At 41.7% G+C, this 27,754-nt stretch overlaps 1 protein-coding gene across 3 annotated transcripts in view; it reads right to left on the bottom strand.

The window, feature by feature from the left end:
• Positions 1–27,754, bottom strand: part of LOC139409379 (myopalladin) — a 51,721-nt gene that overhangs the window by 12,251 nt on the left and 11,716 nt on the right. For 2 of the 3 annotated variants that reach the window (XR_011634397.1, XM_071154463.1), the window contains exons 3-13: positions 23,210–23,385; positions 22,956–23,007; positions 16,439–16,574; positions 16,082–16,321; positions 15,803–15,895; positions 12,767–12,908; positions 12,444–12,467; positions 11,378–11,494; positions 5,515–6,256; positions 1,064–2,323; positions 661–808 (exon numbers count right to left, since the gene is read on the bottom strand). Coding sequence is in view for 2 of the 3 variants with exons in the window: in XM_071154463.1 (XP_071010564.1) it covers positions 661–808; positions 1,064–2,323; positions 5,515–6,256; positions 11,378–11,494; positions 12,444–12,467; positions 12,767–12,908; positions 15,803–15,895; positions 16,082–16,321; positions 16,439–16,574; positions 22,956–23,007; positions 23,210–23,385 (3,130 nt within the window). In the remaining variant the exon portion in view is untranslated. Of the gene's footprint in view, positions 1–660; positions 809–1,063; positions 2,324–5,514; positions 6,257–11,377; positions 11,495–12,443; positions 12,468–12,766; positions 12,909–15,802; positions 15,896–16,081; positions 16,322–16,411; positions 16,575–22,955; positions 23,008–23,209; positions 23,386–27,754 lie in introns of all 3 variants that reach the window. The other variant, XM_071154454.1, reaches the window with a different exon arrangement.

Here is a 27,754-nt window from a genome sequence, read left to right as displayed (position 1 = left end):
CCACCACTCATTTGTGATTGATATGATCTGCATGTTGTTACATGGTAGACGTACTTGATGAATGAATATGGAAAATGAAGGATTGGAAAAGGAATGATTGCTGATGCACTGCTGATCTCTCGGGTTTAGATGAATGCATTTTCTAACTGCTTCCATATCGTTTCACATTGTATCACTTTGCTCCACTTGCGATGTAAAAGGAGAACAAAATAGGACTGTAATACGAATGTCAGAATAGCAAATGGGAAGAAAGTGAGAATGCGCCATGTGTTGGGTTGAAAATAATTTGTAGAAGAATAATACTTTATTTATTTATTTCTGTTCCTTTGTTGGTTCCACTCCAAGCCACATTACCACGTCAATCAAGTACTCGTTCATTTAGTTGCATATTCAGTCAATCTATTTATTTTACCTTTATTTAACTAGGCAAGTCAGTTAAGATCAAATTCTTATTTTTCAATGACAGCCTAGGAACAGTGGGTTAAACTGCCTTGTTCAGGGGCAGAACGACAGATTTTGACCTTATCAGCTCGGGGGATTCGATCTTGCAACCTTTCGTTTACTAGTCCAAAGCTCTAACCACTAGGCTACCTGCCGCCCCATAATGGAAGGACTATGCCTTAGGGAATAACAGTACAATTGAAGGGATATATCCGATACCTGTTGTACATGACCACGCATAAAATCTTCATTGAACCTAAGCTTTTTCTCCATATCCTGGAGGAGGGTTTGTTGGCTGCTACGAATGTCAACATCTGACATGGGACGAGTGCTTGTAGGCAACTTCTTCTGCATGGCTTGAGGTGGCCTGTGGATCAAAACAAATGTATTAGCAAAAATGTATTTTACAATATGTAGAACTGTAATATGATGAATTGAAGTGTAAGGTAAGAGGTCCAAAGTTCCCAGAGTTTTCCAAAATACCGGTTGCAGGATTCCGAGTTGAAGGATTCCACCCCTGCTTATTCCCTTCCAGTTCCAGGAATCCTCCAACAAGGATTTATAGAAAAACCTGGGAACGTTGGGGATGTTTCCCGGGAATTCAGGAATCATAGGGTCTTACCCATGGGCACTCCTGGGCAGGCCCATCGAGTTGGTAGCTTGTGTGGTGTGTAGAGAGGGCAGGACAGAGCTGAGGAAGGCCACATGGTTCTGGATGGGGCTGGGGGTGGAGGTGCTGGAGGTCGGGGACGCTGCCTGTGGGGGTGACTGCTGTGGCAGGGTGAACACAGAGTTGAGGTAGGCAGCAGGCAAAAGGGTGGGGGAGGTGGGGGAGGACATGAAGGAAGGGGGGCTAGTGGGCGACTTGAGGACTCTGGTGGGGAAGACTCTGGGTTGTGGAGAGAACAGGTTGGGGTTGGAGGAGTTGAGCTCGGCAGCCAGCTCGTGGAGCAACGGAACTGGGGACTCTGTAGGGGAGGGACTCCTGACTGGAGAGAGGGGAGTCTGGGCAGTGATAAACTCTTTTGGCCTAGCATAGTTGAAGCTCTGCGAAATGGGAGCCAGGTTGAGGAGGGAGGCATGAGTTGTTCTGAGAAGGGGGGAGGGGGAGGTGTTCTGCATGGTTGTAGGGGCCCTGTTGAAAGCTGCAGGGATGGAGCTGAGAGATGCTGTGGGGGCTGTATTCAGATGAGGTATGAGAGGTGTGTTAAACTGGGGTACGTGAATAGATTTAGGCAGGGATAAGGGAGCTAAGTTCAGCTGGGAAGAATGGGTGGTGTTTTGCAGGGTCATATAGGGTGGGGATGCAGGGCTGGTATGCAGGTGGGGTGCAGGAACAGTACTCAGCAGAGGGGCAGACGGAGGGGAGCTCATACAAGATGAAGCTGTCTTCAGTTGAGGAGGGGATGGCAGGGTACCCATAATGGGTGCAGGAGGGGCTGTGTTCAGTAGTAGTGCAGAGGTAGTGTTTATTGGTGGTACAGGGCTTGTGTTTAGCAGGGGTGAAGAAGAAGAAAGAAAATAAGATTGGGTTGCGTATGGGTTCAGTAGTGGTGCAGAGGCAATGTTAAGCAGAGGTGCAGGGGCACTAGTGTTTAGCTGGGTTGCAGGGGTAGTGTTCAGTGTCACAGGGGTGAAGTTGAGTAAGGGTGTTGGGGCTATGGTCAGTATGGGTGCGGGGTGGGTGGACTGCAGGGGCATGGGGGTAGATGAACGGGGTAGGCTTTGCTGGTGCTGGAGCTGGGGCTGGGGCTCAGGTTGCTTCCGGGCTGGCCAGGCAGATGCCTCCGGTTGACTCTGGGTGGCTCCGGTTGGCTCAGTGTCCGTCTGCTGCTGCTCCATAAGCACCTGGTTGTGTAGAAGCTGCAGCTGGACAGGGTCTCTGAGAAAACAGAGATGGAAGATGTTAAGAACATTAACACTTTACATACTGAGTATACACAACTGTTTTATTTCCATAACATAGACGGATCAGGTGAATCCAGTTGAAAGCTATGATCCCTTATTAATGTCACTTGTTAAATCCACTTCAATCAGTGCAGATGAAGGGGAGGAGACAGGATAAAGAAGGATTTTTAAGCCTTGAGACCATTTGAGAAATGGATTGTGTATGTGTGCCATTCAGAGGGTGAATGGGAAAGACAAAAGATTTAAGTGCCTTTCAACGAGGTATGGTAGTAGGTGCCAGGCGGTTTGTGTCAAGAACTGCAGCGATGCTGCATTTTTAACACTTAACCGTTTCGCATGTGTATCAAGAATGATCCACCACCCAAAGAACATCCAGCCAACTTGACACAACTGTGGCTTGACACAACTGTGGGAAGCATTGGAGTCAACATGGGCCAGCATCCCTATGGAACGCTTTCGACACCTTGTAGAGTCCATGCTCCGACAAAATGAGGTTGTTCTGAGGGGAGAAGGGGGATGCAACTCAATATTTGGAAGGTGTTCCTAATGTTTGGTATACTCAGTGTATAATAAAACTAGCCTGGTCCCAGATCGGTTTGTGCTGTCTTGCCAGCTCCTATGGTCATTGTCACGCCAAACCACAGAAGTTGCCAGGACAGTATAAACAGACCTGAGACCAGGCTATAATAAAAATCATATTTTGTTTGTTCAAAAGTCTTAATGTGTTTGTCACCAAATAACTACAAATACTCTAAACACAGTTCCCTAATCACCACAATGTGCCTTTCAGGGGCTGGTTGGGGAAATAGTCTGCCCTTTTAAGGTATAGGAGCATCCAGACTCTAAACACACTCTGCAACTGGAAATGTCAGTAATGTGCTGTATCATGATTGGTATAAGAAAAGCTTTCATTGCAACATTATCCTAGCATTTTTTACATTCGTTTCACATTCAATATCAGTCACTTTGATGACATAAAGTGAAAAGGAGACAATAACTTATCAATAACTGAATCAATAACAATTATTAACACTATGCAAAACACTTCACCTTAGAGGCAGACGTACTTTTTTCTTCCCAACAAAAAAATGACAAACACAATGCCCGTGTGCAAAGATTTCTAGCATGCACAAAAGCATAACATTGCACTTACATTAAGAAATGACCATCCACAGTTTTTTGTAGTTGTAATCTCCACATAGTTAAGCACAGATATGTATTCAGTAGACAAATGAAAACTGAGCAGGTCAGATAGGGAGCTCGAGAGGAGACCCTCCCACCTCTAATGTTAGCTGTTCTAAATACACCCCACACAACTCAAGCTGCTTGCTTTACTTCAAAACAAGCACCGTAAACGCAAAAATACATCCTGAAACCAAACACTTTTTAGAATTACTTTCAGAATAAAGCGTTTTCATCATAAAATCAACTGTCGGTACAAATTTAGGGGGGAAAAATGGTGATAAAACTACTACTTGTTGTCTGACTAGATATTTAACAGTTGTCACCATATCATGTGAGGCTGTCAGTCTGAGTCTTGGGACTAGTCTTAAGTTAGGATTTGTCTTAAGTTAAGTGATACAAAACACATTGAAGAATACTTAAGAAATATAGCTGCGAGCAGCAATGCATGGGGTTCATCGGATGATAGAAAGGACACAAGATCAGCTGGATAACAAATCAAGCACTCTATTATTTAGGAACTATCTTCCTTTATGTGCAATCAGGGAAAGAATTACCATGTTGATTTAAATCTCAGTTGGTACACCCCACATTAGCCTTCCAAAATATTTCAATACACTCTCACAGCTGAAATACGCTGACTGCGCAAGTTGCAGGACTTCCAGTTTCTAATTTCACCGAATAATAGATCCACCTTCACTAAGTTCAGACCATATAATAGAGCAACAATAAGTGATCATACAGATATACTAATCACAATATTTCACATTGTTTTTCTGCATAATATAAACGTGACATTAACGTGCATGAGACAAAATCCTCTTGAACAATAGTTATTGCTCTAGTATGAAATAGTATGAAGTTAGATTAACCTTTTAATTTGAGGTGTACTGTCATTGTAGTTAGTGGTCACTACTGGTTTAAGATCCGAGGCGAGAGAAACTGTCCGCCATGTTTTGTGTTTTGGTAAGGGCTCGGAGGGACGTTACGCAACCTAGAAGCCTCAACCAATCACCCAACAGATATTAATGCCTCCAGGTATCCTACAAAAGGCAATTCTGCATGTGATAACACAGCATCTCCCCGAAACAGATGTTTTAGCCTATTAGCGTATAGTGTGACCATGTTTGAATGCATCAACATTCTTTTCTCACTCTTTAAGGACTATTGTGATGAGCTCAAAGACCACATTTGGATCAAATAAGACTTTTAGTCCATGAGAATAAGATTACTTTAAGCATTAGTGTCAAAAAAGTGAATTGTTAATAGTTTCCTTATTTTTTAAGATATCAATGCCAAACGTAAAGCTGTAATATGTAATGTTTTGGGCAAACCAACCAAATTCACATAGAAATGTGTGTTTTAGATCTGTCATTCTCATTGACCGCAAGTCTAGGAAGTGGTAGATCTGTTCTATGTGCACTATTGCTATGCTTCCCGTTCTTAGGTTTTGTTTCTGCATCTTTTCCTTTTGGGTTTGTACACCAGCTTCAAACAGCTGAAAGTACAATATTTTTGGTTATTAGAAAGATATTTCAAATTGGTTTAGATGGTACAATGATTCTCTACACTTGTTTGGTAAACTTAAATTAGGGGAAATATTAGAATTTTAGCAACCAGGAAATGGAGCGATTTCTGCATATTGCACCTTTAAAATGGTACATCATGGTTCAACATGACCCTAAAACGTTTCAAGTTGATAGGGCATTGTGAAGTAGATTTAGAAAGGATTGAAATGGGCATGAACAATCAGACTTTCTGATTTATCAATAACTCGGATAATGAGGTTTTAAGTGAGACTGCTTATAACAGCACCACCTATAGACAATAGGTGCTATTCTTGTCGAACAAGTTACGCGTGGCCTCTATTTTCTGTGTGACGAATTAGAAAAAAAGTCACCAATCTATGCTTGAGTTACTTGACAATGTCAAGCAAAAAAATGAATCTAAGCTTTGCTGTGAACCTCTAATTAGAATACTCACAGTTTGGGCTTGGCCAGGACTGGAGGTGGTTCCTTATTGGCCAACTGTGACATATCTTCATATGAATGGCTATCGGATGTTTCACTCTCGTTGTCTGTCTCATTCTCAGGCAGTTTAAAGTGTACACGGAGGCCTACCCTGGAGCTGGACCTGGGCCCGTTGTGGCTCACCAGAACCCCAGGCTTGAGGCAAGAGGAGGTGGGGGGATCAGGGAGGTTTACAGGGGGAGGGGGCTCAGGTTTATGGAAAGGAGTCCCTTCCACCTTAGGACTCAGACCAACGGCAGGGTCTGATAACCCTGAGAAGGCTCTGGAGTCTTCATGGTCAGTTTTGGGCTCAGGAAGTTCCCTGCTGGAGCTAGTAGACAGATCTGAGTGAGGGGTGCTCAGGTAGAGTGGATCCAGACAAGATGTGCTGGAGCTACGGGTGCCTATCCTGGGGCTGCTGCCCAGGATTAGTGGGTCCAGACTGGGCATGCTGATGCTGACAGGGTCCTGGCGCAGCATGCTGGAGCTCAGAGGATCTAGACGGAGGGTACTGGTGCTCAGAGGGTCCAGTCGTAACGTGCTGGAACTGAGCGGATCCAGGCGGATGGTGTTGGAGTGAGGCTTGATGCTGTTGGTCACAGGAACCTCAGCTTGAGGCTTTAGACTGGGAGGAGTGAGATCTAATGAAGAGGGCTCTGGGACTTGTGTGGACTTGTGTGGAGTTTTCACGTGGTTGTTGTTGGTGTTATCATTGCCTAATGAGGTACAGAGAGAAGGATAAGTACAGTACCTAGTGAAAGTCTACACACCCCTTGCACAGTTTTCCCATTTTGCTGCCTTGAAATGAACTCCTACTGATCTACATAACCTACTCCACATTTTCAAAGTGAACAAAAAATTCTAGAACATAAAAAAAAATCTATATATATATTTAAATGACGATTTCTTGATTATGTATGTCTTCACTACCCAGAGTTAATACTTGGTGGAATCATCTTTGGCAGCAATTACACCTGTGAATTATTTTGAGTAAGATTCTACCAAATCTTAGGGCAACATTTATCCATTGTTTTTGTCAAAATTGCTGAAGCTCAGTAAATTTAGTTGGGAATCATTTTGATGGACAGCAATATTGAAACCTTGTCTCTGATTTTCAAGCAGATTTAAGTCAGGACCCAGGACTGAGACTAGACCACTCAGGAACACTTTAACACATATTTAAAAAGCCATTCTGGCGTTCTAGATATTGTAATTGTCCAGCTGAAAAATAAAACTATTTTCCAGGGTTAGGTTAGGTTAGGTTTTCAGAAGACTGAGGCAGGTCTTCCTCTTACTTTTTAACTGGGCTTTGCTCCTTTCTATTTATTTTGATCCAGACAAACTCCCCAGTCCCTGCCAGTGACAAGCACACCCATAATATGATGTTGCCACCACAAAACTTTAAAGTACGGAGGGTTTCACTCTGTAATGTGATGTATTGGATTTGACCCAAACCTGAAGTTTTTCATTTAGGCCAAAAACTTCATTTCTTTCCCATGTTGTCTTGCACTATTACTTAATGGCCTTGTTGCAAACATAATTGATAATTTGGAGTGGAGTTTTATAAAAAAGGTTGTATTCATTTCACTTTTTCATACAGGTATGTGGAGTGAATGCACTGTTGTTGATCCTTGCACAGTTTTCTCTCAGCTCAGCCAATTATGTGGCAGTTTTAAAATAATTCTAAACCTGATAGTGATGTCCCTGAGCTGTTTCCATTTTCCAGTTTCCATGGCCAGACCTTTGCAGTGTCTGGGTGATATGATACACCATCCACAGACAAATTACCATACTTGACTACACTCAAAGGGATATTCAGTGTCTTCAAATGATTTCTTAACCTCCCCTGATCTATGCCTGTCTAAAAATGTATCCCAGACATGCTTTTAAAGCTCATTGGTGGCTCTGAGGTTGAATCATTGTTCTACATTCAGAATCCAATTGAAGGACCTTACGGAGACAGGGGAATTTGTTCTCAAATCATTCAAACCAAGTGCTGAGCAATTAGTGATATTTGAGGTCAGTTCAGTTTCGGTTCTACTATAAAAATAAATAAATTTAATGCTGTAACATAGAATAAAACAATTAATAAATGGTAGTCACTGCCTATTACTGCTTTTCACTTATTGACAATCATTTAACCGATCGGGCTGCAGCTGTACATAGTCTATCGGTAAATAGCCCACCCAATTTTACCTACCTCATCCCCATACTGTTTATATTTATTTACTTTTCTGCTCTTTTGCACACCAGTATCTCTACCTGTACATGACCATCTGATCATTCATCACTCCAGTGTTAATCTGCAAAATTGTAATTATTCGAATACCTCCTAATGCCTTTTGCACACAATGTATATAGACTCTCTTTTTTTTCTACTATGTTATTGACTTGTTAATTGTTTACTCCATGTGTAACTCTGTGTTGTCTGTTCACACTGCTATGCTTTATCTTGGCCAGGTCGCAGTTGTAAATGAGAACTTGTTCTCAACTAGCCTACCTGGTTAAATAAAGGTAAAATAAAAAATAAAAAATGTATTCCCATTACTTTACTTGAATAAAATATTTCAGTTGTTGTGTACATTACATTTGTTTTATTTGATTTTATTATTACATTCCAAGTCATCATCTCATTTCTTTAGAGCTGCTACCTATGCTGTCTGACAATATCACCAGTTTAGTAGTTCTTGAAAGTAAACCATACTTTTATGACCGCTGAATACCAACTATCAATCAACTAGATCATGTATTTTCAGGTAGAGATACCTCACGAAGCAACTGCTCTCTATCCCACTCAATCTTGCATTCTTCTGTCTCTTCTCTCTTTGTCTGCCCCACACTAACCTACTGTAGCAGGCGTAAAAGAAACACACCGACCGGACAAGTAGGCCCGCAATGGAATATGGTCATTGTAGTTCATTACCGTGTTTTCTGCAGTAAACTATGTATAATATTGGCCTATTGTAAACTACAATTCCCTACTACATCGCACAGTTCGGTTTGATCATGTACAAAGCTCTCCCTCGCCCTCCATTTGGTAAATCTGATCACAATTCTATCCTCCTGATTCCTGCTTACAAGCAAAAATTAAGGAAGGAAGCACCAGTGACTCGGTCTATAAAAAAGTGGTCAGATGAAGCAGGACTGTTTTGCTATCACAGACTGGAACATGTTCCGGGATTCTTCTGATTGCATTGAGGAGTACACCACATCAGTCAATGGCTTTATCAATAAGTGCATTGAGGACATTGTCCCCACAGTGACTGTACGTACATACCCCAACCAGAAGCCATGGATTACAGGCAACATCCGCACTGAGCTAAAGGATAGAGCTGCCGCTTTCAAGGTGCAGGACTCTAACCCGGAAAGAAATCTTGCTATGCCCTCCGATGAACATTCAAACAGACATTGCGTCAATACAGGGCTAAGATTGAATCATACTACCCCGGCTCCGATGCTCGTCTTATGTGGTAGGGCTTGAAAACTATTACAGTCTACAAAGGGAAGCACAGCCGCGAGCTGCCCAGTGACACAAGCCTACCAGACGAGCTAAATCACTTATATGCTCGCTTCGAGGCAAGCAACACTGAGGCATGCATGAGAGCATCAGCTGTTCCGGACAACTGTGTGATCACTCTCTCTGTAGCCAAGGTGATTAAGACCTTTAAACAGGTCAACATTCACAAGGCCGAGGGGTCAGACGGATTACCAGGATGTGTGCTCCGGGCATGTGCTGACCAACTGGTAGGTGTCTTCACTGACATTTTCAACATGTTCCTGATTGAGTCTGTAATTCCAACATGTTTCAACCAGACCGCCATAGTCCCTGTGCCCAAGAACACTCAGGCAACCTGCCTAAATAACTACAGACACGTGGTAGTCAGGTCCGTAGCCATGAAGTGCTTTGAAAGGCTGGTAATGGCTCACATCAACACCATTATCCCAGAAACCCTAGATCCACTCCAATTGGCATACCGCCCAACAGATCCACAGATGATACAATCTCGATTGCACTCTACACTGCCCTTTCCCACCTGGACAAAAGGAAAACCTACATGAGAATGCTGTTCATTGACTACAGCTCAGCGTTCAACACCATAATACCCTGAAAGCACATCAGTAAGCTAAGGATCCTGAGACTAACACCTCCCTCTGTAACTGGATCCTGGACTTCCTGATGGGCCGCCCCCAGGTGGTGAGGGTTGGTAACAACACATCTACCACGCTGATCCTCAACACTGGAGCCCCTCGGGGTGCGTGCTCAGTCCCCTCCTGTACTCCCTGTTCACCCACAACTGCGTGGCCGGGCACGACTCCAACACCATCATTAAGTTTGCAGACCACAAAATAGTGGTTTGCCTGATCACCGACAACGACGAGACAGCCTATAGGGATGAGGTCAGAGTCTTGGCCGGGTGGTGTCAGAATAACAACCTATCCCGCAACATAACCAAGACTAAGGAGATGATTGTGGACCACAGGAAAAGGAGGAACGAGCACGACCCCATTCTCATCGTTGGGGCTGTAGTGGAGCAGGTTGAGAGCTTCAAGTTACTTGGTGTCCACATCACCAACAAACTAGAATGGTCCAAACACACCAAGACAGTCTTGAAGAGCGCACGACAAAGCCTATTCCCCCTCAAGAAACTAAAAAGATTTGGCATGGGTCCTCAGATCCTCAAAAGGTTCTACAGCTGCTACATCGAGAGCACCCTGACTGGTTGCATCACTGCCTGGTACGGCAACTGCTCGGCCTCCGACCGCAAGGCACTACAGAGGGTAGTGCGTACGGCCCAGTACATCACTGGGGCTAAGCTGCCTGTCATCCAGGACCTCTACACCAGGCGGTGTCAGAGGAAGGCCCTGAAAATTGTCAAAGACCCCAGCCACCCCAGTCAAAGACTGTTCTCTCTACTACTGCATGGCAAGCAGTACCGGAGAGCCAAGTCTAGGACAAAAAGGCTTCTCAACAGTTTTTACCCCCAAGCCATAAGACTCCTGAACAGGTAATCAAATGGCTACCTGGACTATTTGCATTGGGTCCCCCCCAACCCATATTTTACACTGCTGCTACCCTCTGTTTATCATATATGCATAGTCACTTTAACCATACCTACATGTATTTACGACCTCAATTAGCCCGACTAATCGGTGCCTGTATATAGCCTCGCTACTGTTATTTTTCACTGTATTTTTACTGTTGTTTTTTATTTCTTTACCTATCTATTGTTCACCTAATACCCATTTTTTACTTAAAAATTGCACTGTTGGTTAGGGCCTGTAAGTAAGCATTTCACTGTAATACCTGTTGTATTCGGCGAACGTGGCAAATAAACTTTGATTTGATCTGATTTATCTCTAGAGAAACTGCTCAATGTGTGCAGTGAGCTCACAGAAGAAAACCTGAACAAAATGGAAGTCAATTCATTGAACCAACATCGGTCAAAATAACCAACATTCCGGTTAATGCTCAAGCACTATTAAAACCACAACTATGTCAAACTGATGGATTGTTGTGGGATTTTGTATGAAAATATTTGCTCCTTAACTTATTTAGATGTGCCAAGGCAAGTGGTGTGAAGACCTTCAAAAACAAGACTTTTTTTTCTATACTTTTTCATTCACTTGAAAAATGTGGAGTAGGTTGTGTTGATCAGTGAACATTTTATTCATAGGAAATCAATGGGAAAATGTATGGGAAAATGTCATCCCTTTTTAGATGCAAACTGTTCAAGGGTGATTCGATTTTCACTAGAAACTGTAAACATAGTCTCCAAATACAATCTTACTCATAGAACTGTCAAGTCTAAACCTTGTTTGCAAGCCAGTGACATTACCTTTCACCCTTAGTGCAGCAATACTGGATACAGTTCCATATTTGTTGCTTGCAGTGCAAGTGAATGTTCCAGAATCTTCAGGGAAGACCTCAGCAATAACCAAAGTGCATATTTCCTCTAAAGGGAATACAAAAATGAAGGAGATGAGGGGAGCACCAGCTGAATGTCACTGTTGAAGTTCAGGCAACATGACTCATAGATTAAAGGGCAGAGAAGTTACTAGAACAGCATTGCAGCTGTACTATGTAGCTAACCTGTCCTTACGTATACAGTATGCACAGTGAAAAAGAAACAGGCAGCAAGCCTCTACATTGTAAAATATGTCTGAATTTCTATTTATAGCTATTACTCAATATGCTGTCTAAGTCACAGAGAACTAATATGCATTCATATAATGCATATGCTGCACAGGATGCTGCTGAGGGGAGGAAGACTCACAATAATGGCTGGAATGGAGTCAATGGAATGGAATCAAACACTGGAAACCATGTGTTTGATGTGTTGGATACCATTCCATTTATTCCGTTCCAGCCATTACTATGAGCCCGTACTCCCCAATTAAGTTTCCAGCAGCTGCCTGTGATATGCTGTGAGTGAGCAGTTTTTCCAATGGCACAGCAGCTACATGTTTCCAATCCCGAGTGCTTCCCTGTGTTTCAGACACTCTGAAAGGCTCTGTGACCATGTTAGTTCAACAGACACAGGTTGTAAGCTTCCTTATAAGGTTGAGTTTTAGGAGGCGAAGCAAACTGGCTGTTACTCAGAGGAGTTACAGTAGCTACAGCCCCAGCCAGATACTGTAAACATCTTGGAAGAGAAATGGTGTACACTGTTTCATGGAAAATGTCACTTGGGCTACAGTAGGATGTTGACTTTCTGAGGGAAGCACCAGTCGTGTTTTCAAAATATAGTACTGTATCTAATGCTGGTATATTGCGAATACAATTTACTATTCAGTAACACACCACACCAAATACTTTGATACATGCAGAAATATGCTCCATCTTAAGATTGTACAATTATATTAATTGTACCATGACAGTCTCTCCTTTGCATAATTACGTACCTGATTCAGCCATGGATCGAGGCTCTAAAAAAATAAGAAAATGCTAATATATATATAATTGTTTAAAATCATAGAGCTACTCATATTGCCTTCTAAAATACTTACACTCTGCTTTCTTTTTTTTAGATTCTTTAAAAGTTTATTTGAGATACTTTCACAGTTTTCAGAATGCTTACGTTGAATCATTTCAAAGATGGCTCCATATCAGTGGAAATATACTATTGAACTAATACAAGACAATTGTTGTACATCACAGAAAATATCATAAGATGAATTATACATTATTCTGAAACATAGTAAAGGAGTAAAGGAGTTGGACTTACTCTTCTGCAGGATCCTGAAGTCAGGGGAATCCTCTATGATGGTTCCTTCTCTGTACCAGTCCACCTTGGGGGAGGGCACCCCTTTAACACGACACTCTAGCACCACCAGCTGGCTCTCCGACGCCAAAAGGTCCTGCAGACTCTGACGGGCCAAGTAGAGTGGGCATCCATCCAGTTCATCATCACACACACAAAACGTACAATTTCTTAAGTACATAACCTTTAAAATATACTACAGCGCCTTCAGAAAATATTCACACCCCTTTGACGTTTTCCACATTTTTGTTGTGTTACAGCCTGAATTTAAAAAGGATTCAATTGAGATTTTTGGTCACTGGCCTAATACACAATACCCCATAATGTTAAAGTAGAATTATAATTTTCATATTTTGTTTTTACAAATTAATAAAAATTGAAAAGCTAAAATTTATCGAATCAATAAGTATTCAACTCCTTTGTTATGGCAACCCTAAATACGTTCAGGAGGAAAAATTTGCTTAACAAGTCAGATAATAAGTTGCATGGATTCACTCTGTGTGCAATACTTTTTGAAAGACTACCTAGCTATGTTCTGTTCTCAACAAGGCACTAAAGTAATACTTCAAAAAATGTAGGAAACCATTCACTTTTTGTCCTGAATACAAAGTGTTATGTTTGCGGCAAATCCAATACAACACATTACTGAATACCACTCTCTATATTTTGAAGCATAGTGGTGTCTGCATCACGTTATTGTAATCGTTAAGGACTCTGGAGTTTTTCAGGATAAAAAAGAAACGTAATGGAGTTAAGCACAGGGAAAATCCTAGAGGAAAACCTGGTTCAGTCTGCTTTCCACCAGACTCTCGGAGATGAATTCACCTTTCAGCAGGACGATAACCTAAAACACAAGGCCAAATCTACATTTGAGTTGCTTACCAAGAAGACAGTGACTGTTCCTGAGTGGCCGACTTAAATCTATGGCAAGACCTGAAAATGGTTGTCTGGCAACGATCAACAACCAATTTGACAAAGCTTGAAGAGCTTTTTTTCTGTGGCCGACGTGAGTAAGTAATTGAAGCATGTTACCCCTCGCAAGGCTACCAGCCCAGACGGCATCCCTGGCCGTGTCCTCAGAGCATGCGCAGACCAGCTGGCTGGAGTGTTTACGGACATATTCAATCTCTCCCTATTCCAGTCTGCTGTCCCCACTTGCTTCAAGATGTCCACCATTGTTCCTGTACCAAAGAAAGCAAAGGTAACTGAACTAAATGACTATCGCCTCGTAGTACTCACTTCTGTCCTCCATGAAGTGCTTTGAGAGGCTAGTTCAGGATCATATCACCTCTACCTTACCTGGCACCCTAGACCCACTTCAATTTGCTTACCGCCCCAATAGATCCACAGACGATGCAATCGCCATCGCATTGCACACTGCCCTATCCCATCTGGACAAGAGGAATACCTATGTAGAATGCTGTTCACTGACTATAGCTCAGCATTCAACACCATATTACCCTCCAAGCTCATCATTAAGCTCGAGGCCCTGGGTCTTGATCCCGTCCTGTCCATCACCTCCACTTCGCTGATCCTCAACACAGAGGCCCCACAAGGGTGCATGCTCAGCCCCCTCTTGTACTCCCTGTTCACCCATGACTGCGTGGCCACGTCTCCAACTCAATAATCATGTTTGCAGATGACACAACAGTAGTAGGCCTGATTACCAACAATGACGAGACATTCTACAGGGAGAAGGTGAGGGCTCTGGGAGTGTGGTGCCAGGAAAATAACCTCTCACTCAACGTCAACAAAACAAAGGAGCTGATTGTGGACTTCGGGAAACAGCAGAGAGAGCACTCTCATATCCACATCAACGGGACAGAAGTGGAGAAGGTGGAAAGCTTCAAGTTCCTCGCCGTACACATCACTGACGATCTGAAATTGTCCACCCACACAGACAGTGTGGTGAAGAAGGCGCAATAGCGCCTCTTCAACCTCAGGAGGCTGAAGAAATTTGTCTTGGCCCCTAAAACCCTCACAAACTTGTCGGGCTGTATCACCAACTGGTACGACAACTGCACCGCCCGCAACCGCAGGGGTCTCCAGAGGGAGGTGCGGTCTGACCAATGCATCACCGGGGGCAAACTACCTGCCCTCCAGGACACCTACAGCACCCGATGTCACAGGAAGGCCAACAAGATCATCAAAGACAACAACCACCCGAGCCACTGCCTGTTCACCCCGCTATCATCCAGAAGGTGAGGTCAGTACAGATGCATCAAAGCAGGGACCGAGAGACTGAAAAACAGCTTCTATCTCAAGGCGATCAGGCTGTTAAATAGCCATCACTAGCCAGCAATCACCCGGTTACTATAATAATCACTGGCCACTTTAATAATGGAGCACTAGTCACTTTAATAATGTTTAAATAATGTTTATGTACTGCTTTACTCATCCCATATGTATATACTGTATTCTATTCTACTGTATTTTAGTCAATGCCACTCCGACATTGCTCGATCTAATACTTATATATATCTTAATTCCATTATTTTACTTATAGATTTGTGTGTATTGTTGTGAATTGTTAGATACTGTACTGTTGGAGCTAGGAACACAAGCATTTAGCTACACCCGCAATTACATCATCTAAATATGTGTATGTGACCAGTAGAATTTGATTCTATTTTTTGAAAACAAATATTATATGCAAATATTGTACAATCCAGGTGTGGAAATCTCATAGAGACTTACCCAGAAAGACTCACAGCTGTAATCACTGCCAAAGGTGCTGCTACAAAGTAAACGTCTGAAAACGTGTTTTCACTTTGTAGCCGTCGGTTATTAAGTGTAGATGAGTGAGAAAATACATATATTTAATGAATTTTGAATTCAGGCTCTAACACAAAAAAATGTGGAATAAGTCAAGGGTTATGAATCATTTCTGAAGGCCACTATATGTATGATAATATCATATTTGTTGATTGATGGTGAAGTTGACATTGTATATACTGTATCTTCTAATTATTAATAGTATGGATGATATTAGTAGGTTACCTTTGTGAAAACAGGGGCTGCGATGATCGGCCTCCCGTCTAGACCTTGAGGATAGACGTCTAGACCTAGGTTATAGCTGTCACCGTTTAGGTTCTAAAAAAAATAAGAAGAAAGGATTCCATAATTTAAGTAACCAAACATAAATATACATTACTGTTAAGTACTTGAATAACGATTGCTGTGTAGAAAGGAAAGTTAGACATATTTCAGATATCTGGAATTCCCATTTCTATGTTTGCAGTATATTCAGCGGCCAGAGGGTTTTCAGCAGAATATTACCTCAGCTAGAGTCGTCTGTATGGGAGCCACCTGGGCAGGAGGTGTAGAGGAAGCCACCTGGGTCAGCGGTAGTGCCGTGGTAGTGACTGTCTTTGTCTGTGATGTTGTGGACGTCACTGGGACAGGTGACGGTGTTGACAGGGACGGTGTTGACACCTCCTGCGCCAGTACTGACACTATGTCCACAGGTGGTAGATCTAGAGTACAGACTAACTGGACAGGTAATGGTGCTGACGTCTCCTGGGCAGAGGACAATGTAAACGTCACCTGGGTGAGTGTTGCTGTCACCTCCGTAACAGGAAGGACAGTACTATTTACCATACTATTTACCTTGACAGGTACAGATGCAGTGACTACCTGGCAAGACGTCAGTGAGGTGGCCTCCTGTGGATGTTCTTTAGTACAGATGGGTGTGTCTTCCTCACAAACAGACACAGCACAGACCACTGAATGTAAAGATGGAGCAGTCGGTTGAGCTGGGGTCCTCTGCAGCCTTTAGGTTTACAGGGGAAACAGGATACATTGTAACTAACCAGGTCACACTGGGCTATAATAATTTTTACAGTGTTGAAGTTACATACAGTGCCTTCAGAAAGTATTCATACCCCATGACTTATTCCACATTTTGTTGTGTTACAACCTGAATTCCAAATAAATGACATATAATGACAAAGTCAAAACATGGTTTTAGAAATGTATTGAAAATGAAAGAAATAGCTCATTTATATAAGTATTCATCACAACCCTGAGTCAATACTAGAAGCAACAACTACAGCGGTGATTCTTTCTGGGTAAGTCTGTAAGAGCTTCCCACACCTGCATTGTGCAACATTGGCCCATTATTATTTTCAAAAATTCTTCAAGCTCTGTCAAATTGGTTGTTGGTCATTGCCATATTCAGGTCTTCCTATTGATTTTCAAGTAGATTTAAATCAAAACTGTAACTCGGCCACTCAGGAACATTCGTGGGCTCCTGAGTGGTGCAACAGTCTAAGGCACTGCATCTCAGAGGCGTCACTACAGACCCTGGTTCGATTCCAGGCTGTATCATAACCGGCCGTGATTGGGAGTCCCAAAGGGTGGCGCACAATTGTCCTAGCATCATCCGGGTTAGTGTTTGGCAGGGGTAGGCCGTCATTGTAAATAAGTATTTGTTCTTAATTGACTTGCCTAGTCAAATAAAGGTTAAATAAAAAATAAAAATGGTTTTGAACCAAGTTCTCCTCTAGGATTTTGCCTGTGCTGAGCTCCATTCCGTTTATTTTTTATCCTGAAAAACTCCCCAACGATTACAAGCATTCCAATAACATGATGCAGCCACCACTATGCTTGAAAATATGGAGAGTGGTACTTAGTAATGTGTTGTATTGGATTTGTCCCAAACATAACACTTTGTATTCAAGACAAAAAGTTAATTGCTCTGCCAGGTTTCTTGCAGTTTTACTTTAGTGCCTTGTTGCAAACAAGATGCATGTTTTGGAATATTTGTATTCTGTACAGGCTTCCATCTTTTCTCTTTGTCAATAGATTAGTATTGTAGAGTAACTACAATGTTGTAGATCCATCTTCAGTTTTCTCCTATCACAGCCATTAAACTATTTAACCGTTGTAAAGTCACTATTGGCCTCATAGTGAAATTCATTAGCGGTTTCCTTCCTCTCCGGCAACTGAGTTAGGAAGGACACCTGTATCTTTGTAGTGACTGGGTGTATTTACACAACATCCAAAGTGTAATTAATAACTCCACCATGCTCAAATAGATACCCATCTACCAATAGGTGCCCTTCTTTGTGAGGCATTAAAAAACCTTCCTGGTCTTTGTGGTTGAATCTGTGAGGTTGAATCACTGCTCAACTGAGGGACCTTACAGATAATTGTATGTGTCGGGGTACATAGTTGAGGTAGTCATTCAAAAATCATGTTAAACACTATTATTGCACACAGAGTGAGTCCATGCGACTATTATTGCACACAGAGTGAGTCCATGCAACTTATTATGTGACTTGTTAAGCACATTTGTAGACCTGAAATTATTTAGGCTTGCCATAACAAAGGGCTTGAATACTTATTGACTCAAGACATTACAACTTTTCATTTTCTTTTTAAAAAGGCCGCAATCGGCATATTATTATGGCCATCGAAATGTTACCTATTAACATCAGATTCAACAATAATATCAAGGGGTTAGAAATCCAGGGTTTAAAAACAAAGGTGTCAGTGTACGCTGATGATTAATGTTTTCTATTAAATCCACAGTTTTGATCCCTCCACAGCCTCATAGAGGATCTAGATAATTTTGTGGACCTCTCTGGATTACAACCAAATTATGATTAGTGTACTATATTACGTACTGGATCACAATTTTTTAAATTTATTTTACATTACCGTGTAGTTTACCAATAAAATGGTCTGACGGTGAAGTGGCCATCAACGTATTCATATCCCAAAAGAAATAAATTATCTCACTACAATACATTTTAATAGAAAGTTAGCAAAACGAGACAAGATCTTGCCACCACGGAAAAGAAAATACCTGTCTATTTGTGGAAAAATCACCCTTATTAACTCTTTAGTCATATCCCATTTGACCTATTTGCTTATGGACCTGCCTACAACTAACAACTTGTTGTTTAAATTATATGAGCAAAAAGATATTCCATTTTATTTGGAACGTCAAGACCTCTCACTAAAGCCTTCAGTCATACAAAAACAATACTTAAATCCAAACTAGTTTAGCAGATAGGCAAGAATGGCTCACCCCTTGTTCAAGAATGTCATTTTTCCCTTTATTCATTTACCAACCTCTCACTTTCAGTTATTTGAAAATGAAATGATCTCCAAAATATCACTATTTTTAAAATAAGCCATATAAAGTTGGTTGCAATTTCAGTTTAATCCACCAGAAAAGACAGAAAAAATATTACAACAAATATTGTGGTTAAACTCAAATATACTAATTGATATAAAAACATTAGAATTATTATATCTTTATTTTTATGGTATACTCTTTGTAAATAATATCATAAATAGGACTGGTTAGGTTATTTCACACACTCAGCAAACAAAGAAGTGTCCTCTGATGGTCAACTGCATTTATTTTCAGCAAACTTAACATGTGTAAATATTTGTATGAACATAACAAGATTCAACAACTGAGACAGAAACTGAACAAGTTCCACAGACATGTGACTAACAGAAATTGAATAATGTGTCCCTGAACAAAGGGGGGGGGGGGGGATCAAAATATACAAAAGTAACAGTCAGTATCTGGTGTGGCCACCTACTGCATTAAGTACTGCAGTGCATCTCCTCCTCATGGACTGCACCCGATTTGCCAGTTCTTGCTGTGAGATGTCACCCCACTCTTTCACCAAGGCACCTGCAAGTCCCGGACATTTCTGGGGGGAATGGCCCTAGCCCTCACCCTCCGATCCAACAGGTCCCAGACATGTTCAATGGGATTGAGACCTGGGCTCTTCACTGGCCATGGCAGAACACTGACATTCCTGTCTTGCAGGAAATCACGCACAAAACGAGTAGTATGGCTGGTGGCATTGTCATGCTGGAGGATCATGTCAGGATGAGCCTACAGGAAGGGTACAACATGAGGGAGGAGGATGTCTTCCCTGTAATGCACAGTGTTGAGATTGCCTGCAATGACAACAAGCTCAGTCCGATGATGCTGTGACACACTGCCCCAGACCATGAAGGACCCTCCACCTCCAAATCGATTCTGCTCCAGAGTACAGGCCTCAGTGTAATGCTCATTCCTTCAACAATAAACGCGAATCCGACCATCACCCCTGGTGAGACAAAACTGCGACTTGTCAGTGAAGAGCACTTTTTGCCAGTCCTGTCTGGTCCAGCGATGGTGGGTTTGTGACCATAGGCGATGTTGTTGCCGGTAATGTCTGGTGAGGACCTGCCTTACAACAGGCCTACAAGCCCTCAGTCCAGCTATTTTGGACAGTCTAAGCACTGATGGAGGGATTGTGCGTTCCTGGTGTAACTCGAGAAGTTGTTGTTGCCATCCTGTACCTGTCCCGCAGGTGTGATGTTCGGATGTACCGATCCTGTGCAGGTGTTGTTACACGTGATCTGCCACTGCGAGGACGATCAGCTGTCTGTCCTGTCTCCCTGTAGCACTGTCTTAGGCGTCTCACAGTACGGACATTGCAATTTATTGCCCTGGCCACATCTGCAGTCCTCTTGCCTCCTTGCAGCATGCCTAAGGCACATTCACGCAGATGAGCAGGGACCCTGGGCATCTTTCTTTTGGTGTTTTTCAGAGTCAGTAGAAAGGCCTCTTTTTGTTTACCGTCTGTAAGGTGCTAGTGTCTTAACGACCATTCCACAGGTGCATGTTCATTAATTGTTTATGGTTCATTGAACAAGCACGGGAAACAGTGTTTAAACCTTTTAAAATGAAGATCTGTGAAGTTATTTGGATTTTTACGAATTATCTTTGAAAGACAGGGTCCTGAAAAAGGGACATTTCTTTTTTTGCTGAGTTTATATGAAAATGTCGGCTCTATCCAAAATGACAACCAACTAATTGCAGCATTACTGTAAAATGAAAGAGGCAAGTGGAAAGGGGGAAAGTAAGGAACTTGTCTGTCGGCCCAGCACTAAAGACCAAAATTGGTTAAAGAAAATTGTGATAAATAAAAATGTATACCAGTTTCATTTATGCAGCAAAAAATTGACAGCTGTGCCATCCAGATTGCAAAATATTTGGGAAGAGATTTTCGATGTACCGATTCTATGGCACATGGTTTATGAACTGATGCACAAAATGACGTTTTTCAATTTCAATTATTATACAAAATTCTTGCAACCAATAGAATGTTAAATACAGTGCCTTCAGAAAGTATTCAGACCCTTTGACTTTTTCCACACTTTTTCAAGTTACAACCTTGTTCTAAAATTGATTAAAACATCTTTATCAATCTACACATAATACCCAATAATAACAAAGCAAAAACATTTTTTTTTACGTTTGCCAATTTCTAAAAAATAAAAAAAACGTGAAAAATCACATTTACATAAGTATTCAGACCCTTTACTAAGTACTTTGTTGAAGCACCTTTGGCAGTGATTACAGCCTTGAGTCTTCTTGTGTATGACGCTACAAGCTTGCCACACCTATATTTAGGGAGTTTATTCCATTCTTCTCTGCAGATCCTCTCAAGCTCTGTCAGGTTGGATGGGGAGCATTGCTGCACAAATATTTTCAGGTCTCTCCAAAGATGTTCGATCGGGTTCAGGTCAGGGCTCTGGCACTGCTACTCAAGGACATTCAGAAACTTGTCCCGAAACCACTCCTGCGTTGTCTTAGCTTTGTGTTTAGGGTCATTATCCTGTTGGAAAATGAACATTTGCCCCAGTCTGAAGTCCTGAGCGCTAATGAAGCAGGTTTTCATCAAGGATCTCTCTGTACTTTGCTCCGTTCATCTATGCCTTGATCCTGACTAGTCTCCCAGACCCTGCCGCTGAAAAACATCCTCACAGATTGATGCTGCCACCACCATGAGTCACCATAGGGATGGTTTCCCCCAGACGTGACACTTGGCATTCAGGCCAAAGAGTTCAATCTTGGTTTCATCAGATCAGAGAATATTGTTGGTCTTAGAGTCTTTAGGTGCCTTTTGGCAAACTCCAAGCAGAATGTCATGTGCCTTTTACTGAGGAGTGGTTTCCCTCTGGCCACTCCACCATAAAGGCCAGATTGGTGGAGTGTTGCAGAGATGGTTGTCCTTCTGGAATGTTCTCCCATCTCCACAGAGGAACTCTAGATCAAAGTCAGAGTGACCATCGGGTTCTTGGCCTTTCTCCCCCGATTGCTCAGTTCGGCCAGGCGGTCAGCTCTAGGAAGAGTCTTGGAGGTTCCAAACTTCTTCCATTTAAGAATGGAGGCCACTGTGTTCTTGCAGACCTTCACTGCTGCAGACATTTTTTGGTACCCTTCCCCAGGTCTGTGCCTTTGGTACACTCCCCCAATCCTGTCTCGGAGCTCTACGGACAATTCCTTCCTTTGACCTTATGGTTTTTGCTCTGACATGCACTGTCAACAGTGCGACCTTATATAGACAGGTGTGTGCCTTTCCAAATATTGTCCAATCAATTGAATTTACCCCAGGTGGACTCCAATTAAGTTGTAAAAACATCTCAAGGATGATCAATGGAAACAGGATTCAATTTCTCAAAGTCTCATAGCAAAGGGTCTGAATACTTATGTAAATAAAGTATCTGTTTTTTATTTTTTAAACATTTGCAAAAATGTCTAAAAATCTGTTTTTTGCTTTGTCATTATGGAATATTGTGTGTAGAATGATAAAGAAATGTTTTTTTTAATACATTTTAGAAATAGGATGTAACGTAACAAAATGTGGAAAAAGGGAAGGGGTCTGAATACTTTCTGAATGCACTGTAGGTGGGAGGGGTTGATAAAAAATATAAATAAAAAAATAAAGCAAAATATATTTTCAAAAAAATATATGGGGATTGGCTCATGCAGACAACAACATTGATAGAAGCCAAAATCTACTTCCAATATTCAAGCTGATCCACCCCCAAAAATAGATAATAATAATAATTTGTAATAATTTCGAAAAACACAATTTCCCTTTGACATTGTGGGCTATTGTGTGTAGGCCAGTTACAAAAAAATCTCAATTGAATAAATTTTAAACTCAAGCTGTTACACAACAAAATGTGGAAAAAGTCAAGGGGTGTGGATACTTTCTGAAGGCACTCTATGTGCTACAGTGAGGCCTCTTACATTGCAGAATTGAAGTATTTGAATCTTGCTTTCACTGCCACAATTAAACGTTTTCCAATTCTATTTTGAGTAGAGGAAGAGTAGTGTACTCACTGTGCTACATGCTCAAAATGTTGTTCCCCCTCCGAATCTGTAGAGGAGGCACCTGTAAAACACATAAAAGAGAGTGATGTAGAGCTCAACAGTAGGGATGATCATAGTATGATTGTCTATATTAATATGTTTTAATTGAAAATGAAACATTTGAACCAGAAGAGATACAAATGAATTACATCAGCATTACATCTTTATGTGACGATGCACTCTACATGGGTCACTAGACTTGAAGGTCTAAACTCAATGGTCACCTTCGATGTAGATTTCTGCAGATGTCGAGTCTGTGCCATAGAAGTTGGAAGCAAAGCAAGAGTACCGCCCTGTGTCTTCCTCGAATGCCTCGGCAATGATCAGAGAGTGCAACTCGCTGTTGTTGATGATCTGAATGTCAGGGCAGTTCTCCAGCTCCTTCCCCTCACAAAACCACCTGGAAAGCCACAAAATGCATATGCTCCTTTTAGTGTCATCATCACATTAGGGATTGAGCCCATTGAGCATAATCAGTCAAAAATAATCGAACCGTTTCAACTTTAAAATATAAATTGATGTTATATTTGAAAAAAACCCGAACAACTTTTCTGCGTTAGCAACTCTCTGACAGTCATAACTCATTAGTGTATGTGGTGAGTGTCTTGACCCAGTGTGTATGTCAGGCCAACTGTCAGTAAGTGTAGCCACAATCTTGGGAAAAAAGTTCTGGTGAGCTCTCTTTCACTTTAAAACAAGAAGCCACCACACCACCCTACAATGCCAAATGAGCACTTAATGGCAATATGGATTGATGTAAATTGTAAACGAGCAAAATTCTTAAGATGACAAATTGGCTACTGTTCCTGACTGTGACTGTGGCATTTCTACACCTGAACATATTTAGGCTTTCTATAACAAAAGGGTTACCTACTTATTGACTCAAGATATTTCAGCTTTTCATTTGTAATTCATTTGTAAAAATGTCTAAAAACCTCATTCTACTTTGACATTATGGGGTATTGTGTGAAAGCCAGTGACGCAATATAATCTATTTCAATATAATCTTTTTTTTCAATTCAGGCTGTAACACACTTTTTAAATTTTTAAGTCAAGGGGTGTGAATACTTGTTGAAGTACACCCCAAAAGATGTGATATAGAAAAGGTCTCGCTACTTTTACATTTTTTTTTAACTTCAATATTCCGTTAGAGATGTTCAAGAGTGAATTTACATGAGGTTGTCTTTCAGGCAAGGTGTAGAAGCTGGCTATTAGTTCCAGTATGATATCAATGGAGTCCTCGACCTGCTAGAATGGAAACATCATAAAGACACTCGTTTGATCAGTGAGATGATTTAAATTCAAGTCCATGTACTATATTTAATACAATATCAAAGTGTGCCAGTGCCACAGAAAAAAAATGTGTTTGGTTTAAATGTAAGAAATTTGGTGTCAACATAGTACAAGTGCCTACACAGGCCACATTGACGTTTTAAGATTGTCATTATCTATCATACTTCCAGTATTAAAGTTGGGATTTTGAAAAAAATTGGGAAAATAATTCAAATGACTTCAGCATATGTATGTTGAAACGCATTTCAGAATGAAATTGCTTAAAAGCATATAGTATTGCTAGAGTATTTGACCTGTACTAAGTCCAAATATGTCGAATATATGATGCAACTCATTATCTTTTGTGAACTACAGATGTTTCTGTATCGTACTATATTTAGTCTATGGACACGAGGTTACTGTTTTTTACACATTTCAAGAATCAAGTCATGCGAATAAATGTTCAAATGATCAGATCTTAATCATTTTGGTATATATACAGAACAAAAACATAAACACAACATGCAACAATTTCAAAGATTTTACTGAGTTACAGTTCATATGAGGAAATCAGTCAACTGAAATAAATTCATTAGGCCGTAATCTATGGATTTCACATGACTGGGAATACAGATATGCATCTGTTGGTCACAGATGCCCATACCATAACCCCACCGCCACCATGGGGCATTCTGTTCACAATGTTGACATCAGCAAACCACTCGCCCACACGATGCCATACACATGGTCTGTGAGGCCGGTTGGACGTACTGCCAAATTCTCTAAAACGACATTGGAGGCAGTTTATGGTAGAGAAATTAACATTAAATTATCTGGCAAAAATGCTGGTGGACATTCCTGCAGTCAGCATGCCAACTGCACGCTTCCTCAAAACTTGAGACATCTGTGGCATTGTGTTGTCTGACAAAACTGCATATTTTTAGAGTGGCCTTTTATTGTCCCCAGTACAAGGTGCACCTGTGTAATGCGCTGTTTAATTAGCTGCTTGATATGCCACACCTGTCAGGTGGATGGATTATCTAGGCAAATGAGAAATGCTCACTAACAGGGATGTAAACAAATTTATGCACAACATTTGAGAGATTTAAGCTTTTTGTGCATATGGAACATTTCTGGGATCATTTATTTCAGCTCATGAAATATGGGACCAACACCTTAAATGTTTGCGTTTATATTTTAGTTCAGTGTAGATTGTCAGGACCAATATACAGTGCATTCGGAAAGTATTCAGACCCCTTCCCTTTTTCCACATTTTGTTACATTACAGCCTTAAATCTAAAATTGATTAAATACATTTTTCCCTCATCAATCTGCACACAATACCACATAATGACAAAGTGAAAATATGTTTTGGGGAAATGTTGCAAATGTATTAAAAATGAAAAACAAAAACCGGAAATATTAGATTTACATAAGTATTCAGAACCTTTGCTATGAGACTCAAAATTGATCTCAGGTGGATTCTGTTTCCTTTGATCATCCTTGAGGTGTTTCTACAATTTGATTGGAGCACCTGTGGTACATTCTATTGATGGGAAAAAATTGTTTTTAACCGTTATTTAACTAGGACAAGTCAGTTAAGAACAAATTCTTATTTACAATGATGGCCTACCGCGGCCAAACCCTGACCTGGATGATGCTGGGCCAAATTGTGCGCCACCCTATGGGACTCCCAATTACGTCCGGTTATGACACAGCCTGGAATCGAACCAGTGGCGCCAGTCTGTAGTGGCGCCTCTAGATGCAGTGCCTTAGACCGTTGCACCACTCAGGAGCCCCCAGTGTTCCTGACTGGCCAAGTTACAGTTTTGATTTAAATCTACTTAAAAATCTATGGCAAGACCTGAAAATGGCAATGATTAACAACCAATTTGACAGAGCTTGAAGAATTTTGAAAATAATAATAGGAAAATGTTGCACAATAAGGGCTCTTACAGACTTACCCAGAAATAATCACCACAGTAATTGGCCAAAGGTGCTTCTAGTATTGACTCAGGGGTGTGATGAATACTTAAGTAAATTAGTTATTTCTTTCATTTTCAATTACATTTGCAAACATTTGTAAAAACATGTTTTAACTTTGTCATTATGTGTAAAGAAAACCAATTTAATCTATTTGGAATTCAGGTTGTAGAATAAGTAGAATAAGCCATGGGAATACTTTCTGAAGGCACTGTATGTAACTTCAACATTGTACAAACATTGTACAAATTATTGTAGCCCAGTGTGACCTGGTTAGTTACAATGTATCCTGTTTCCCCTGTAAACCTCAGGTCAACCGGCTGCTCCATCTTTACATTCAGTGTGCTGTGTCTGTTTGTGAGGAAGACACACCCATCTGTACTAAAGAACAGCCACAGAAGACCACCTCACTGCCGTCTTGCCAGGTAAACCTGGACGACGCTGGGCCAGTTGTGCGCCGCCCTATGGGACTCCCAATCACGGCCGGTTGTGATTCAGCCTGGACTTGAACCAGGTTCTGTAGTGACGCCTCTAGCCCTGAGATGCAGTGCCTTAGACCGCTGCGCCACTCGGGAGCCCCATGATTTGGAAAAGAACACATCTGTCTATATATAGGCCCCACAGTTGACAGTGCATGTCAGAGCAAAAACCAAGCCATGAGGTTGAAGGAATGGTCCGTAGAGCTCCAAGACAGGATTGTGTCGAGGCACAGATCTGAGGAAGGGTAGCAAAACATTTCTGCAGCATTGAAGGTCCCCAAGAACACAGTGGCCTCCATTATTTTTAAATGGAAGAAGAGCTGGCCACCTGGCTAAACTGAGCAATCGGGGGAGAAGGGCCTTAGATAGGGAGGTGACCAAGAATCCGATGGTCCCTCTGACAAAGCTCCAGAGTTCCTTTGTAGAAATGGGAGATTTTTCCAGAAGGACAACCATCTTTGCAGCACTCTACCAATCAGGCCTTGATGGTAGATTGGTGAGACAGAAGCCACTCCTAATTAAAAGGCACCTGACAGCCCGCTTGGGGTTTGCCAAAAGGCACCTAAAGGACTCTCAGACCATGAGAAACGAGATTCTCTGGTCTGATGAAACCAAGATTGAACTCTTTGGCCTGAATGCCAAGCGCCACATCTGGAGGAAATCTGGCACCATCCCTATGGTGAAGCATGGTGGTGGCAGCATCATGCTGTGAGGATGTTTTTCAGCGGCATGGGCTGGGAAAATAGTCAGGATCGAGGGAAAGAGGAACAGAGCACGTACAAAAAGAGCAAGTGCTAAGTGATCCTGGTCCAGAGCCAACCACAGGAGTATTCAGGAGCCCGCTCTCAATGACTGTAGGCAACCTGCTGCTGTCGCTCTGCTAATCGTTAGATGGGGGAAGGAGAGGAGGTAGGGTGCACACATGGGTAACTGGGGGGGGGGGGGGGGGGTCCTGCCTTGATAGGGTAACTGATTAAAAAAACTGCAAAATAAATAAATGTGACTAGTCAATTGTGTGAGTCAGGGGCTGGGCCC

The sequence above is a fragment of the Oncorhynchus clarkii genome, chromosome 1, assembly GCF_045791955.1.
Source record: "Oncorhynchus clarkii lewisi isolate Uvic-CL-2024 chromosome 1, UVic_Ocla_1.0, whole genome shotgun sequence".
Classification (NCBI taxonomy): domain Eukaryota; kingdom Metazoa; phylum Chordata; class Actinopteri; order Salmoniformes; family Salmonidae; genus Oncorhynchus; species Oncorhynchus clarkii.
The sequence above is the reverse complement of the archived record's forward strand: the minus strand, read 5'-3'. Positions and strand labels throughout refer to the sequence as shown.